Below are 18,190 nucleotides of genomic sequence, written 5' to 3'. Positions count from 1 at the left end.
GCATTAATGTAATCTTGCATGGGCTGTGATCCGTGCCTATAAATAGGTGAACAGTATTCCCGTACTGTTCACGCGGACTTGGCATTCACTTTTGCGCCACGCCTGTATTTTCTTTCCTTCAAGCCGAAGGTACATTTGTAATTTATCTTTGTCTACACAAGTAATATAAATATAAATATATTAATGATAATGTTTACAGAAATTATGCTACCCTCTGTATTTTGTTTGAATGTTCTTTATTTTTTATCATGATCATGAAGGTACTCCTTTCATGACCTTCGTCCTAAATTCATTATATCCGAAGGGAAATAATGATTATAAGGACGAAGGGCTTTTGGTATTTAACATTTTATGTTGCCTTGTTTTTGATTCATAGCATTTGAGAACAAGTCTCCAACAGCAGACACTCGGCAAAATTGGCCTCTTTGCCGAGTGCCAAAGAAGACACTCGGCAAAGGATCCGTCACCGTCACTTGGCGCCGTGACGGTGACTTTTCTTTGCCGAGTGTCAAATGGCACTCGGCAAATTATTTGCCGAGTGCCCGACAAAAAGTACTCGGCAAAGAGGCTGTTGTCGATGTACAGTTCGCCGAGCATTCTTTGCCGAGTGTTACACTCGGTAAAGCCTTTGCCGAGTGTAAAATAGCCTTTGCCGAGTGTCTGAGACACTCGGCAAAGGAGATGTGTCCGGTAGTGCAAGCAACAAGAACAACAAAAGAACACAAGTCGATCTTGTCACAAGTCCTAAAAACTAGAGTTGAGTTGTGGACTTTGATTCGATCAGAGGCTTTGATTTGTGTCTTGGAGTGTTGTGTATTGCTCTTGTATTGAATGAGGAGTAGTGAATGCTTGGGTGCCTTGAAGAGTGGTGGTTGGGGAGTATTTATAGCCCCAACCACCAAAATGTCCGTTGGGAAACTCTGCTGTCGAAGGGTGCACCGAACAGTCCGGTGTGCCACCGGACACTGTCCGGTGCGCTAGCCACGTCACCCAACCATTAGGGTTCGACCGTTGGAGCTTCTGACATGTGGGCCACCGAACAGTCCGGTGGTGCACCGGACAGGTCCTGTTCACTGTCCGGTGCGCCATCTGGCGCCTGCTCTGACTCTGCGCGCGTAGTCCGCACTATTCACTGTTCACTGTTCACTTTGCAGACGACCGTTGGCGCTGATAGCCGTTACTCCGCTGGCACACCGGATAGTCCAGCGCTACATCGGACAGTCCGGTGAATTATAGCGGAGAGCTATTTCCAGAAACCCGAAGGTGGCAAGTTTGGATTGATTCTCCCTGGTGCACCTGACACTGTCCGGTGGTGCACCGGACAGTCCGGTGCGCCAGACCAGGGTTGCCTTCGGTTGTCTTTTGCTCTTTTTATTTGAACCCTTTCTTGGACTTGATATTGGTTTGTGTTGAACCTTTGGCACCTGTAAAACTTATAATCTAGGGCAAACTAGTTAGTCCAATTATTTGTGTTGGGCAATTCAACCACCAAAATCATTTAGGAAAAGGTGTGAGCCTATTTCCCTTTCAGTCTGCCTGACAAACCTACCAATTCAAATTTAGTTATGCTATATGTTCTTTTTGTGAAATTACAAATCCGCATTGTTACAACATCTGAAATCCTGATATTTATTAGGTCTCTTCATTCCCTTTTCAGATTTAATTAACCTCTGATTGGATTCGGAGCTATATACTGACATCCATATTGATTTGATTTCTCGGTACACAGGGGAACTACAACATTTGGTGTGAGTCATACTACTTTGGGTTTTGGATCTTCAAGCTCACCTTCATTTGGCATATCAATTAGCGTGTTCAGTTTTGGTTCTTCACCATCTTTTGGACAAACAACAGTTTCTTCTGGAAGCACTCCCTTTGGAATAACTCCCTCACCCTTTGGTGCACCAGTTCCTGCATTTGGTAGGTTTTCCCATTTTATTGTAGATCTCCCTTTTCAATTGTTTTTACACTGGCTAGCTCATCTATTTTTACCTGTTAGACTAATTGTTTGTTCCCTTTGAGTTTCAGGCTCACAGACAGCATCACCAGCTTTTGCACAACTGCAATTTGCTAATCAAGCTGGAGGAACCAAAATAAAACCTTATTCTCAAACACCAGATGCTGACAGTGAGCTTAATTGATTTTGCACATTTCAATTTGATAATGTTGTGATTGAATAGAGCAATCAGCATCCTTGCATTGGGATAGGATAACAAGAAAGATTTGGGAGATCTGCTTTAGGAAATACCTTGTTTTTTAATACAATTACTTTTTGCTCTCTCACAAGTATAGACAAGTGGACAAGTGCAGTCTTGAATCCCATCCTAAACTACTTTCAATTCCTTGGAGATTATGCTCCATATATTATAGAATAGCTCTCTGCCAACCATGTAATTACTCTACCTATTTCTTTTACATTCGTATATGCTAAGCTGCATTTCCCTACTCCTAAAAAGGATCTGACTTATTTTGACTATCGATAACCACATCATTTTGCTCCTGTTTTTTTGGAAAATTCAGGAGGGAGACGAAGGGCGAGCTTAGTGATCTAGAGTCGGATCTAGTGGTGAAGGAGATTGGCAACGCTGGCTGCAGAGCTGATCGTGCCACCAACACAAGAGATCTAGGAGTTCTTCATCATCACCGACGCGGTCCAGGCCAAGCACTTCGCTTCCAGTAAGACTCCTCGCCAAGCTACCGACATGACTAGAAAATTTTAGTTTTATAGTGTGGTATCGTGGGGCATGTAGAAATTACTATCTTAATTACTCGATCTCTCACCGCACACAAGTTTCTTCTCTCCATGTTAATTTCGTGCGAGGACACTGTAAGCCTTTTCTTAATTTCCGAGTGTTTAGATATTTCTGCTTTTCAGGTGATTGCTGGCTCATTTCCATCTTTTCCACCTTCTGTGATATCAATTCCAATCCTTCTGTAGGTAAAAGGCTATGAGGAACTCAAGAAGAAGGTACAATCTATTGTGTCCAATGAAGAAATCAAGAGCATTGTCCTCCATATGGAGCTGAACGAGAAGCTACAGCAGCACAAGATACATCCCATGTTAATTTCGTGTGGACACTGTAAGCCTTTCCAAAATTTCCCAGTGCTCAGATATTTTTTGCTTTCTTGGTGATTACTAGCTCATTTTTACCTTTTCTACCTACTATGATATCAATTCCAATCCTTCTTCATGTAAAAGGTTGTGAGGAACTCAAGAAGAAGCTTCAGTCTATGGTGTCCGAAGAAATCATGAGCATTCTCCTCCATATTGGGTTGAACGAGAAGATGCAACAACACAAGATACATGGGCTTAAAGACAATGGGAACAACCGGTCAGCCATGTTGTGACTGAGAATTCTTTTCTACGAGGAATAGGAACAAAGGGACTATTAGATTAATATGGTTTCTATACACAATTAAGAACTGTAGTTAGGGTGATTGTTGGCAAAAAAAACTATGAGATACTAAGGCCGATAATAATATATGTTTCGATGATAATATATGTGTTTGTTACCATGTAATCGTTGTGCACTATCGTTTTGTTGAATAATTTGTATGTCGTTGCAACGCACGGGCATTTAACTAGTACATATATATGTTACCAAGCATTAATGGAAAAAATAATAACAATTAATATGGTAACGTTATTGGTAATTAAGTGGTGATTTTTAGATCACGTGGTGGGAAATTTGAAACATCGTTTAGCAAAGTTCTAAACAAGAATGGATATGGTTAAAAAAGAACTATGATGATAATATATTGTTCTGCTGCCAATAAAGAAAACTGTCACTATTGCCAGGAAGTTAGGAGTGGTTTAATTTAATTCGGTTTACAGGCAGACGACAAAGACTTGTATCTTCATTAATTTCCAGATATAAGTCTATAGTAGCGTCGCCTGAGATATGAATATTGAATGAATATCATGGAAAATCAAAATGTTAATTATCTTGATTATTTCTCTCCGTCGACCAACACAACAATTAGCAACGAAAACCACGAATGCGAATTCAGCAGCCGTTGCCGAAAAAATCAGCGCGATCGACAGCCCTCCATTTTCCATGCTGACATGCTAATGGTAAACGACAAGCTCGACCATCTCCTCACGTTCGAGACGAACTTTCCCCTCATCTCACCTCCCATCCGATCACTTTGGTTTAGATGTCGATGGGACAACCGATATTACACGCCATTCTTCGCCACAGCACTCGCCAGTTGCTCTACACCGTTCTTGTTCATGCCATGCATTGCATCCCTGATCCCTCCGGCAGCCGAAGACCCAAAGTCGCTCTGGCATGTGCGCGAGTGGTTATGCCGTCGTCCCACACATCGCGCCGACATAAATGTGTCTCGATCAACTATTCTCATCATCGTTCCCCCGTCGACGTGATGGAGGGGGAAGGGAACACGCACGTCGCAGCATCGACCAGCGCCAGTGCCGCACCGGCACCGCGCGGCGCGGCCCTGGTGGCTCACCACACCGGCCCCACGGTGAACTGTGTTGGGCTCGTCCCCCCTGCACTCTCCAAGTCCCAGCTAGCACTGCACAGCTAGTGCCTGCCCGCTCACCACCTGATTGTCCTGAAAGCGTGGACGCGAGGCCGTGCGCGCGCGCAACCGGTACGCATTTAACTGGGTAGCAGGCGACTACGCGCCACTCTGCCGGCTCTGCCCCGCTATATAAGCTCACATAGAACTCCGTCTTCTTCGTCCAGGTCCATCGCTCCAGCCTCCAGAGGAGCAGCGTCACTACGTACTACTTGGCTGTAGCTAGTTAGCTACTGCACTCCCGCTTAGCCCGACATGGGGAGGGCGCCGAGGGGTGTGTGGAACATGGAGCTTCTGGGGCTTGCCGTCTTGGTGGTTCTTGCGGTGGTCGCCGAGACGCGGTCCTTGGAGAAGCAGAATCTGTGCGGTGGGTGTGGGGTTGGTGGCGGGGGAGGATATGGCGGAGGCGGTGGCGGTGGCGGTGACCTTGGGCTTGGTGGTGGCCTTGGGCACGGTGTAGGGGTTGGAATTGGGATTGGAGGAGGGAATGGTGGGGGTGCAGGTGGTGGAGGCGGCCTCGGTGGTGGAGCTGGAGGTGGCTTAGGCGGAGGCGGAGGGCTTGGTGGCGGTGGAGGAGGTGGTTATGGCGGAGGTGCTGGCGGAGGCGGCGGCCTTGGGGGTGGTTCCGGTGGAGGTCTCGGCGGTGGTGAAGGCGGAGGAGGCGGGCTTGGTGGTGGTGCCGGTGGAGGCGGTGGTCTTGGTGGCGGAGGAGGAGCTGGTGGGGGAGCAGGTGCGGGTGGCGGCTCTGGCGGAGGCGCCGGTGCAGGAGGTGGCGCTGGAGGCGGCTATGGCGGAGGTGCCGGTGCAGGAGGCGGCTATGGTGGAGGAGCTGGTGGTGGATACGGTGGAGGTGCAGGAGGTGGCGCCGGAGGCGGCTACGGCGGAGGAGCTGGTGGTGGTGCCGGTGGTGGCTACGGCGGAGGCGCTGGTGGAGGCTACGGTGGTGGTGCAGGTGCTGGCTCTGGCGGCGGCGGTGGTTATGGTGCTGGTGGCGGAGGTGGAGGTGGCATCGGCGGCGGTGTCTGAATCAGCGTCTCACATGCATGCATGGTGGTGCAAGCTGCAAGCAGAAGCAAGTGCTCGAACTCGCTCGGTATTCCCTTCGCAGGGGTGCGTGGACGTGGAGTCGAGCTATACCGATCGATATCCGGGATCATACTCTCTGCGTAGCGAATAGCGATCATAGTAATAACAGAATAAGGATGCTGCAATACGTCTAATCAGTCATCATTATACGATGGTTTATACGGTATATATACACTGCGTTGGTAGCAAGCTGAAAGATTACTTTGTATCGTACTATTTTAATTATATTTTGTGGAGATAAAGAAATTATTATGAGCTACATGGAGTTCATGCTTGCTTAATGCTTGCTGTATGTATGTACTATGTGCTACAAAGTGAAAAGGCCGTTGCAAATGTAATGGTACAGGCGTACAGCCAAATAAATGTGAAGATAGGCTGGACGACACAACAGAAAGGACCTTCGACATATTACTACAGCTAGCAATTACATGCACGAATTTTCAAGGACAGGATCATCTGTCGATGTCCTATCGCAACTAATCGACTGCTCATGTTCATTCGATTGATCGATTACTGATAGTAGCCTGCCGGGAGCCACTGCTTCGCCGTTGATGAAGTCTTGGACGCCACTTTGGTAGCGTTGGGTTCTAAAGTAGGGTGAGATTAGAGATGTCAATGGGACCCGATACCCGTCAACCCATGGGGAATTCCCCTATTAGGGTACGGGTATGGGACGGAAATTGTCCCATGGGTATGGATATGGGACAAAATCTTCACTCATTGGGTAAACGGGTATGGGTTTGGGAAGCAATAATCCGAACCCGATTACCCATGGGTATTTCATACGTGTACACCTGTCGTGTTTGTATGAATGAGTTGAGGCCGAGCCAACCACCAAGCCCAGCATGACAGTGCACCAGGCCCCAGGTCCTAGCCCAACAAGGCAACTAGTAGACTAGTAAAAAACAAAACCCTAAAATAACCAGCCATATGCTACGCCCTGCCCAGACGACGGTGACGACCATGGATTCTCAGGCGCCAACGAACTCAGATGGTGACGAAGGAAGGCGAGAAAACTCCATTTCTCCATTTCTTCTATCGGTCCCGAAGTACTTATGTCTTTTCTGATGGATGGATGAATGGATCATGGTTCATGGATGAGTGCTTGTCGTTGTAGTGATGTCTGAAATCTAGATTGTTTGTGCTACATGTTAGTACCTAGTTATCCCTTAATTGGGGATGGGGACCCATTGGGGACCCGAAACCCGAATGGGGATGGGTATGGGATGAGTTTTGTACCCATGATGGGTATGGGGACGGGTATGGGGATGGATCAAACATGATGGGGATGGGTATGGGATGCTATAACCAGGTGGGGAATTCCCTATTGACATCTCTAGGTGAGATAAAGTTGTTCCGTTCTTAATTTGTTGTTGTAGATCAATTCTACGTAAAACGAAGTGATTCTAAAAATTAAAAATTATGTTTATATATTGAACTATTTAACTTTACAAAATATCTTAGATAGGACCGCTCTTAAAGACGTAGCCCTGACTCTGAAAACAAACGCTACCATTATATGGGCTACAGTTAATCGTTTTTTGTTTGTTCTTGGGCCTTTGTTCTTTAATTTCTGGCCCAACCAAGATACATACATGAGATTATTGTTGTTGCTCTCGGTTACCATCTGACGCAAATGTAAAGACACAAGCCGTATACGGATGTTTCTTATTATAATTATTTCTTTCGTTCGCTCTTCCTTTATTGATTTTCATATTTATTTATCTTTCTATTTATTTTATATTTTATGTGTTTTTCTATAAATTTTCTTATTTTTAGTACGTTAATCTTTATTTTGTTTCGTTCTAATTATCTTTTTTTTTGTTTTAGATCCTTTTTTATATCGTAAGATATGTATGATGTTTTATTAGTATTTTGAAATGTTGAGGTAGTATAAATAGGATGTTCCACAATTATCTTTAAATTTCACATAATACATGGTATATATCCTATATCATATTTTGTTTACTCAGATATTATCATATGATTTTTTTAGTTTTTTCACCTTTGTTACTCAGATATTAGTTTATTTTTATTTTATTTTAAATTTTTCTCATATTCAGTGAGATATAAGTTATGTTGTATGATATCTCTACTACTATAAAGAATATAAGGGGGTAGGCTGCTGCCCCGTTCTGCCCTCCCCCGTCTGTTACTGTTCCGCCCGCATAAAAAAATTGCTATACCACAACTCAGGGCCACCCCGTTCTGCCCTCCCCCGTCTGTTACTGTTCCGCCCGCATAAAAAATTTGCTACACCACAGCTCAGGGATCAAAACATGGATGCCTTGAGCATAACGCCTAGGCTCCCACCCACTAGCCAACTCGACTCATGTTGGATTACATTCAACCTCAACTACGATATCTAGGTAATGAGGTAATTCATGTTTAGTTTTTCATTTGGTGACCCTGGTATGTATAATGTTTTACCCACCCTGGTATTTTTAACAACTTACACACTTGCAGGTGATAGACTATTGCATAAATTTAATAAAATCTCAAGATCATCTAAAGTGTCGATCTGGAGGTTGTGTCCACATAGAAAATGTTTTTCAGTTCAACTTTCTAAAGCGAGATGGTGATGTTGAAACTAAAACAGATGAGCTATATCCAATTAAAGGCATGTCACAAATATGTAGTGTTGGATGAAGGGTTTTACTTTACCTAGACCATGACACGGTAAATATGAGTTTGAAATTTACACGGTTACTGTTTGCATGTATTTTATTTTTATGCAATATTTATAATTGTTTTGTAGGTGTATCCAATTAAAGACATGTCACAAATATGTAGTGCCTCCTTGTCTCCCTCTCCTCCTGCGGTGACAGCTTCCTCGAGGAGATGAGCGCGCCGCCCCCATGATCGGCCTACCTTCGCCGCCCCCGCGTGCACCACCACCATCGGGTGGGAGAGGCAGTAACGACTCGCCCGAGAACAACCCCCGGTGGGAGGGGCAGCTATGACTCGCCCGAGACAAAGCCAAAACGGGACAGGCAGCCACGACTCTTCCTAGGCCACTCTCAGGCGGGAGACACAGTCACGACTCTTCCGAGGCCAAGCCCAGGCGAGATAGGCAGTATCGACTCGCCTGAGGTCATCCGCGGGCGGGACAGACAATCACTACTCGCCCGAGGCCAACCCCCTGGGTGGGATACACAGTTACGACTCGCCCGAGGCCAACCCCGGTGGGATACAAAGTTACAACTCGCCCGAGGCCAAGCCAAGACAGAATAAGCAGTCTGCCCGAGGCAACCCTCGGGTCAGAGAGGCAGTCACGACTCGCCCGAGGCCAAGCCCAGGCAGGATAGGCAGCCACGACTAGCCCGAGGCCATCCTCTAGTGAGACAGGCAGTCACGACACGCCAGAAGCCAACCCCTGATGGGAGACACAATCACGACTCACCTGAGACCAAGCCCTGGTTGGACAGTCAGCCACGACTCGCTTGAGGCCATCATCGGGTGGGATAGGCAGACACGACTTGCCCGAGGACAACCCTGGGTGGGAGTAGTCACGACTCGTCCGTGGCCATCCTCAAGCGGGACAGGTAGTCACCACTCGCCTGAGGCCAACCCCCGGCGGGATACGTAGTCACGACTCGCTCGAGGCCATTCTCGGGTGGGAGAGGCTGTCAAGAATCGCCCAAGGCCAAGCCCGAGCGGGAGATGCATTCACGACTCGCCCGAGGCCAACCTCGGGCGTGAGACACAATCATGACTCGTCCGAGGCCAAGCCCACGCAGGAGATGCAGTCACGACTCGCCCGAGGCCACCTTTGGGCGTGAGACGCGGTCATGACTCGCTCGAGGCCATGCCCAGATGGGATAGGCAGTCACGAGTCACCCGAGGCCAAGCCTAGGCGAGAGACGCAATCACGACTTGCCCGAGGCCACTCTCGGGTGGGAGAGGCAGTGACGACTCGCTTGAGGCCAAGCCTACATGGGACAAACAGTCACGACTTGTCCTAGGACACTCTTAGGCAGGAGACATAGGCACGACTCACCCGAGGCCATGCCTAGGTGGGACAAGTAGCCATGACTCTCCCGTGGCCACCCTCGGGCAGTACAAGCAGACACGACTCACCTGAGGACAACCCCGGGCGGTACTGGCGGTAACAACTCGCTCGAGGCAACCCCGGGCAGGAAATGCAGCAATGATTCGCCCGAGGGCAACCCTGGGTGGGAGAGGCAGTCACGATTCACTCGAGGCCATCCTTGGGGGGAGAGGCAGTCACGACTCGCCCAAGGCCATCCTCGGGTAGGAGAGGCAGTCACGACTCGTCCGAGGCCACCCTCAGGCGAGAGACACAATCACGACACGTTCGAGGCCAAGCCTGAGCGGGACAGGCAGCCACGACTCGCCCGAGGCCATTCTCGGGTGAGACAGGCAGTCGCAACTCGCCCGAGGCTAAGCCCTGGTTGGACAGTCAGTCATGCCTGAGGCCACCCTCGGGTGGGACAGGCAGCAATGACTCACCCAAGGGCACCCCGGGCGGGAGATGTAGTCACGACTCGCCCGTGGTCATACTCAGGTGGGACAGGCAGTCACAACTCGCCTGAGGCCGTCAGCGGGCGGGACAGGCAGTAATGACTCGCCCGAGGCCATCCGCGGACGGGATAGACAGTCACGACTGGCCTGAGGCCAACCTCCGGCAAGACAGGCAGTCACGACTTGCCCGAGGCCATCCTTCGATTGGATACACAGTCATGACTCGCTCGAGACCACTCTCGGGCGGGAGAGGCTGTCAAGAATCGCCCAAGGCCAAGCCCGGCGGGAGGCGCAATCACGACTCGCCCGAGGCCACCCTCGAGCGGGAGACCTAACCATGACTCGTCTGAGGCCAAGCCCGAGCGGGACAGGCAGACACAACTCATCTGAGGCCAAGCCCGGGCAGCAGACGCAGTCACGACTCATCCGAGACCAAGCCCGGGTAGCAGACGTAGTCACGACTCGCCTAAGGCCACTTTGGCAGAAATGTCCGCACCCAGACTCCTCCACCTCTTCCCGCCTCTCGCTCTAACCGTGCCACGTTCCACATGTCGTGGCCTCCATCCACCTAACGCCCTCCAATCTGCCTCCCGATGCAATTCATGGTCCCACACACCCGACGCCCCCCCCCCCCCCCCCCCCCCGAGCCTGCCTCCCAATGTCACCTCCCTCGCATGTCGACCCGACACGTGAAGTTTGGTTGATAACATCACTAAACAATGATCTATACATACATAAGTGTCACCCTGTTGGTTGATTACCTCACTAAACAATGACATATGCCTGCATAAGTATTACCCATTGCAACGCACGGGCATATACCTAGTATTTTATGATGTTCATATTGTATACAAGAGATGTTAAATGATGTATTTTGGGATATTCAAATAGTATAAATACGGTGCTCTATAATTATTTTTTGTATTTGTATAATATCTATTATATTCTATAATATATTTAAGGTTGTTAAAACCATGCGATGTTCTTTTAATTTTTCTCTATATTTTTTATTTTTTCATATTTATTATACTACTTTAGTGAAGTAGTTTACTTTTTTCATTTTTACTTTTATAATTTTATATGTCCTATATGATATTTATGTAGTATAAATGTGATGTGTTTATGATGTAATTTGTGACATTCACGTAATATCACTAGTACACAGAAGCTCTATAGTGGCGGTTCTAAACATATTTACACTGGCGTTTTTCAGTACCGCCAGTGCTAGGGGTCAGTGGAAATCAGCATTTCCACTGGCGGTTATTTTGGAACCGCCAGTGAAAAGTGCATTTTCACTGGCGGTTTTCTTAAGGAACCGCCAGTGAAAAGTGCATTTCCACTGGCGACTGAATAAAGAAAACCGCCAGTGAAAAGTGCATTTCCACTGGCGGTTTTATAAAGCAAACCGCCAGTGGAAGTTTTCCCGCCTTTTTTCAAAATTTCAAACAATACTGAATTATATATATATTTATTTACACACACAAACATATATATATAGATCTATATTGATATTGAAAGCAACATGAAATTAAATTGTATCATACATTTATATACATCAAAGTATTCTGTTTACAACCATATATCCTTCATGCATTCTATACATCATAAGTTTTCACCTAAGCTCTAATAACTATCTCGGCTAAGAGATAATCTACTAATTTCTGTTAGTATTCTAAACTCTGGCAAAGCTAATGTTCCGGAAGCATCGTGATATTTTCCTTCTGCGGGAATGACCTCTTTCAATATGAATGTGCAGAGGTCCTCGACTATGCCATACAATGCAGCTTCGGTCAAGTTCTCCGGGTTTCCTCGTTGAAATTGCTGTAAAGGAATTTTATAAACATCATCTATTTATACTCAATAATAACACATTTGCATCTTTAATGACATAAATACATACTTAACTATTACTAATAATACCTTGTCAGGGTTCGTGATGTATCGTCCGTTCACTCTCATGAACTCGCACGCATAGAATCCACATAGGACCGATCCTTGTGGTTGCTTGTGGCACTACATAACGGGAGATTGGTTATTTAGTTGCAACATTGTGTATGATATGTATTCATAAAATCACATACTTACCGGCCAGTGATGATGGATGTCTAGTGGCACGAGTTTTTTCGACAGGTCGTACTTTCCACCTCTCATCTTATAGAATCTATAAGCACTGTGATCTCAAATAGAATCACCATGTTATTCTCAAATTTTAATCGATAAAAGTATGCATGCATAGAAAAGGCTTACAGCTCTAAGATGCTGAGGAATGTTGCATATGTCGAAGGGTCGAAGTTCAAGGAGTCGAGCACCAGCACCTTTCCAACCTTAGGATAAATGAGGAAGCATATCCAGTGGTCCCTGTACGAATCAAATTTGTGATGCATGTGTATTGAAATTATTAATTTTATTTATGCAAAATCACACTTACTTAAAGTTGTACGGGGCCATTATGGCTTCCCTGTCTTGAAATTGAAGCATTGCATGTCCTATGTATGTGGCGTATCGAGCTTCAAAATCCTTCTTCATATCCTTTATACGCTTCTCAACTTCTTCGTCCGTCTTTCCCCGTATTTCATCGTTGTCTTTCCCGATTCTAAAAGTGTGGCTTTCCTCGGATATAAGTATTGGGTTGAGATACCCAACCCTTTTACTGGCACTAGCATTGGGCTTGGTACCGTAAAGAATCTCCTGCTGATCATGTTGCATTCTGCAAGTCACACGTGCATGTCAGATATTGAAATTTTATACAGCTCACTAATAATAACACACATATGTGGAAGTATGAGCGACACTTACAATGCAAACATCGTTACAAGTTGCACGTCGAGTCTCTGAAGGTTCATCATTAACCACATGTCCTCGAATGTAACAACGGCCTTTTGGTTCGAACCAATAAAAGCATGGTCTGGTATATGCACACTGATGGTGTCGATGCCAACCGATGATGCCCGCATGTACCAGTCATGCAACCTTTTAACACCAGCCGGGACCTTTCTTAGTTTGTCAAGAGGTAGCAGAGGTCTGCCCGGCACATATTTTTTAGGCACGTTTTTGTAATCTGCCTTAGTTGGCTTCTTTATCTTTGCGGTCGTTGCCTCAGCCTTTTTTGCAGACTCCTCGTGCTCGGCCAAATCAACAGTTTGTGACGTGAGGCTCCGTCCAATCCCTTTCAAAAACCGAACTGTGCCAGCAGTAGTAGCTTTACTCTTCTTTTTCTGATACGGGGACACCAATTTTGGTATAGGAAGTTTAGATTTCTTTGATGGCCGTGGATTGTTTGATGGCTGTGGAGAAGGTGGATCCCTTGATGGTGGCGTAGACAGTGGGTCACCAAGAGGATGGGGAGGAGAAGGTGGTGGAGCCCTGAATGGTGATGCTTGTGGCGGAGACGGTGGGTCAGAAAAAGGATGAGGAGCAGCATGTGAAGTTTGAGGAGGTGAGGATGGATGTACAATAGGAACAGCAATTTGAGAAGGCGGAGACGGTTGGGCCTGCGACGCCTGCGATGAATTCGACCAATCAAGCAATTCGACATCCCTTCGAGGCCAAAGGATAAAATTCTTGATAGCTTGTCCAAGTTTCTCGATACCTTCGGGCCCAGGGATGTCTAGCATGTCGTCCTCGGATCCTTGGACGACCGTCGTCACTTCTACTTTGCAATAATCATCTGGAATATCGTTTCCATGGAACTTGCGTCCTGGGATCGCAAGGCCTGTAGCTACTATCTTTGTACGTTTATTGTTAATACCATATCTTATAACCAGTGTGCACGCCACAGGCCTTGTGATGTCATCAACTGGATAACGGTCCTTATTTCCCATTGAAGCAACAGAGCTTGGTAATGTCGTACAATCTGTGGAAGCCGGCGGTTGAGCTGCTGGAATTATTTGTATCTGTGGAGTGGTCATCTGTTGAACAGACATCGCACTCGCCAACTGTTGCATCAATTCTGGAGGAGGATTCGATAGCATTTGAGACATCATGGCTTTGAACTCTTTCTTGGCCTCCTCCTTAAAATAATCCGCGATCTCTTCCTTGTATCGATCACGTTTCTTGTACAGACCTTCCCACTGTGGTCCGAATCCTTCCTTCCATCCTTCCTTAGACGAGATTCCTCGTACACGACCAGGATGCTCAGGGTTACCGAGACCAGCCGTTAGGATGTCTCTTTCCCTTTGTGGCTTAAAAGTTCCTTCGCTCTGCTTAGCTGCCATTGTATATATGTTTTTTGCCGCTTCTTCGACAATGGGATCATCAAAAGATACACCGGTCTCGGTTTCCCTTGGTTTTCTAGCACGGAGCCAATTTGCCGCCCTTTCACCAAGTTGCTCGGACAGCGTCGGCAACCCTGCGGCCTTCTTCTCGGCGTCTTCTTGTGTCCATTTAGGAACCTGACGCTTGTAACCACCTGTGCCTAGGTGGTGGCGGTACTTGTTCTTCTTTGATAGTTCTGAATTTGCCTCACTTAGAGATATGAAATCAGGGCTGCTCCTCTGCTCTAGAAATACTGCCCACTGACCTGCTGAGATTTTATATTTTTTGGTCGGGTCCAGACCTTTCTTTGCAAACTTTGTGTTCATCTCAGACCTCCAGTTTCGGAAATTTATTGCAAGCTGCTTCATCGTGTATTCCTTCACGAGTTCTTCTGAACCCCGAGGCAGAACGAACCTCATTAATAGCTTATTCCATATTTGATTCTTGACATCATCTGACACATCTCTCCACTGTCGTATTGTTATGTCAAGATTATCTCTAACTAAAAACCCAAGTGCATTCCGGAACTTAGGTAGTGCCTCTTCTGGAGCTAGGGGCTGACCTTTCGGGCTCACGTCTGAGATTTTGTATGTTTTGTCGGGAAATTTGTTCAGCCCCCTGTCACCTCTTTTTCGATCGCTCTGCTTCCTTTTCCTTGATGTCTCGGTTGTTGTCTTGGTCTATTCCGGTGCGTCTTGGGTCGGCTCCGGTACGTCTTCGTATCGTGCCACGGCTTCTTCGAGTATCGCACGAAATTCAGACACGACCTCCTATTCATGTAATAAAATGCACAAGAGATCATGCATGTGAAATCAGTAGGGTACACATACGAAGCTAAAGATGCGTACTTTTACCTCAGCTTCTCGTGGATCATAAGTAGGGCCACGTTGCAACTCACGGAGAGCGGCCCTATCTATGCTAGTGGTAGGAAAAAGGGTCGCTAGGCGTTTCATATCCTTCATTGCTGGATTGTTCTTGAGCAACACTCTTGTCCATGTGCTCGGGCACTAATCCTTGGTCCTTGATCGGAGAACTCATTGAGCTATATATATACAAATACATAAGCAATAATTAAATACATATTAACACATATTAACGTAAGCAATAATTAAATTCATATTAACAAACCCTAACCCTAAACCCTAAACCCGAACCCTTAACCCTAACCCTAACCCTAACCCTAAACCCTAACCCTTAACCCTAACCCTAACTATAACCCTTAACCCTAACCCAAAACCCGAACCCTTAACCCAAAACCCGAACCCTTAACCCTAACCCTAACCCTAAACCCTAACCCTTAACCCTAACCCTAACTATAACCCTTAACCCTAACCTTAACCCTAACCATAACCCTAAACCCTAACCATATAGTATCGTATAGTCGTATAGTATCGTGTAGGACGGGGAGAGAGTCGCATAGGACGTATAAAGAGGGAGAGACGGAGAATCGTATGGATATTATCGAGTTACGTATAGAGAGGGAGAGAGGGAGAGTCGTATAGGACGAGGAGAGGGAGAGAGGGAGAGTCGCATAGGACGTATAGAGAGGGAGAGAGGGAGAGTTGTACGGAAATTATCGAGTTCAGATCGAATTCGGATCGGATCGGATACGTATATTATCGAGTTGTGACGGATAAAATTACAATGTATATATTCAACATACATTTGAACACATATGAACACACATATATATATTGAACACATACATTTGAACACATATGAACACACATATATATTGAACACATACATTTGAACACATATGAACACATATATATATTGAACACATACATTTGAACACATATATAACACACATATGAATAAAAATAAGTATTGTATGTATGAGCCCTTCTTTTGTATGAGCCCTCTATCTCTCTCCCTCTCTCTCTATCTCTCTCCCTCTCTCTACATTTGAATACATTTGAACACATTTGAATACATTTGTATGAGCCCTCTATCTCTCTCCCTCTCTCTCTATCTCTCTCCCTCTCTCTACATTTGAATACATTTGAACACATTTGAATACATTTGTATGAGCCCTCTATCTCTCTCCTCTCCCTCTATCTCTCTCCCTCTCTCTATCTCTCTCCTCTCCCTCCTCTCTCTCTCTCACCCTCCTCTCCCTCCCTCTATCTCTCTCCCTCTCCTTCCTCTCTCTTCCTCCCTCTCGGCGGCGGGCGGCGCGTGCGCCCTCCTCTCTCCTCCCTCTCCCTCTCCCTCCTCTCTCTTCCCTCTCCCTCTCCTTCATCTCTCTTCCTCCCTCTCGGCGGCGGCGCGTGCCCTAGGGTTTACTAAAATGCGGCGGCGGCGGCGGCGGCCCGGCGCGGTAGACGGCGGCGGTACAGATTAGGGGAAAGAGAAAGAAACCTGGAGATGGCGGTGCGGGGGCGGGAATGGCGGCGTGGGGACGGGCGCGGGGACGATCGCCGGCGAAAACCCTCGGGGTCGAAATCCAGCAGCCTGACGGCGTCGTCTTCAAGTGAACTGGCGCCAGGGACTTGTAAAATTTTCGGCTCCCGCGCGCCACCCTTTATATAGGCGCCATTTCTACTGGCGGTTGACAACGAGAACCGCCAGTAGAAATGGCTTCCACAGACTGTAGAAGCCATTTCTACTGGCGGTTGACAACGAGAACCGCCAGTAGAAACCATTTCTACTGGCGGTTGTCATAGAGAACCGCCAGTAGAAATGGCTTCTACAGTCTGTGGAAGCCATTTCTACTGGCGGTTCTCTATGACAACCGCCAGTAGAAATTGTTTTTATTATTATTTAACATAGTTTTTTATATATTGTTTTACTTCACTTTTTATATATTATATTAAGTATACTTTTATATATTGTTTAGTATACTTTTACCTCTCTCCATCCCCTCTCTCTCCCCTCTCCCTCTCTCTCTCCTCTCCCTCTCCTCTCTCCCCTCTCCCTCTCCATCCTCTCTCTCCATCCCCTCTCTCTCCCCTCTCCCTCTCCATCCTCTCCTCTCTTTCCATCCTCTCTCTCTCCTCTCTCTCCATCCTCTCCTCTCTTTCCATCCTCTCTCTCCTCTCCACTCTCTCTTCCCTCTCCCTCTCCATCCTCTATCTCCTCTCCACTCTCTCTCCCCTCTCCCTCTCCATCCTCTCTCTCCATCCCCTCTCTCTCTCCTCTCTCTCCATCCTCTCTCTCTCCTCTCTCTCCATCCTCTCTCTCCTCTCCCTCTCCTCTCTCTCTCCCTCTCCTCTCTCTCTATAAAGTCAATAGAAAGTCATGTAAAATTGTAAATGGTAGCCACGAAAATTGAATGAAGACAATTACATGCTTCGGTTTGTCGCTAACAATAATCAATTACATGACAAGTTCCTAACAATAATCAATTACATGACAAGTATATAATCTAGGAAGCTATTGTTCTGCCTTGTCCATCGTGGCGTACCCAGGGCAACGAATTGCGTGGGATGCTTCGCTCAACGTTCCTTATCTTGGTTGGATGGTCTATGAAAAGAGACATGTCGTTGAACTGGTTAAAATTCTCTAAATCAGATACACCATCAACTCCTATAGCTTGTTGTTTTCCAGGAAAAACTACATGCTTCGGTTTGTCGGTGCTTTTCTTCTCATTGTTAGAAATGATCTGTTCAGCATAGAAGACCTGTGCAGCACGATTAGCAAGGATCCATGGGTCATCTTTGTAACCTACCTTACTTAGATCAAGAACTCTGACCCCATAGTTGTCTACCGTGACATGTTTGTCTTCAACACATTGACATCGGAAAACCGAGATCTGAAATGTACCATAGTCTAGTTCCCATATGTCCTCAATAAAGCCAAAATATGTAATAGTCTC

The 18,190-nt window shown here is 46.5% G+C and overlaps 1 protein-coding gene across 1 annotated transcript; it reads left to right on the top strand.

Annotated features, from left to right (window-relative positions):
- The first annotated feature begins 4,658 nt into the window (after positions 1-4,658).
- LOC103639216 (uncharacterized) lies at positions 4,659-5,912 on the top strand. Its single transcript, XM_008661987.4, has one exon. The coding sequence runs from the start codon at positions 5,129-5,131 to the stop codon at positions 5,720-5,722; it is 594 nt and encodes a 197-aa protein (XP_008660209.2). The 5' UTR covers positions 4,659-5,128; the 3' UTR covers positions 5,723-5,912.
- The last annotated feature ends 12,278 nt before the right edge of the window (positions 5,913-18,190 follow it).

This window comes from Zea mays, chromosome 9, assembly GCF_902167145.1.
Source record: "Zea mays cultivar B73 chromosome 9, Zm-B73-REFERENCE-NAM-5.0, whole genome shotgun sequence".
NCBI classification, from domain to species: Eukaryota; Viridiplantae; Streptophyta; class Magnoliopsida; order Poales; family Poaceae; genus Zea; species Zea mays.
Note: the sequence above shows the minus strand (reverse complement) of the source record. Positions and strands in the feature narration are given on the sequence as shown.

Bases quoted from the DNA above. Each gene is read 5' to 3' on its own strand.
- LOC103639216 (XM_008661987.4), top strand. From the start codon at position 5,129: ATGGCGGAGGTGCTGGCGGAGGCGGCGGCCTTGGGGGTGGTTCCGGTG.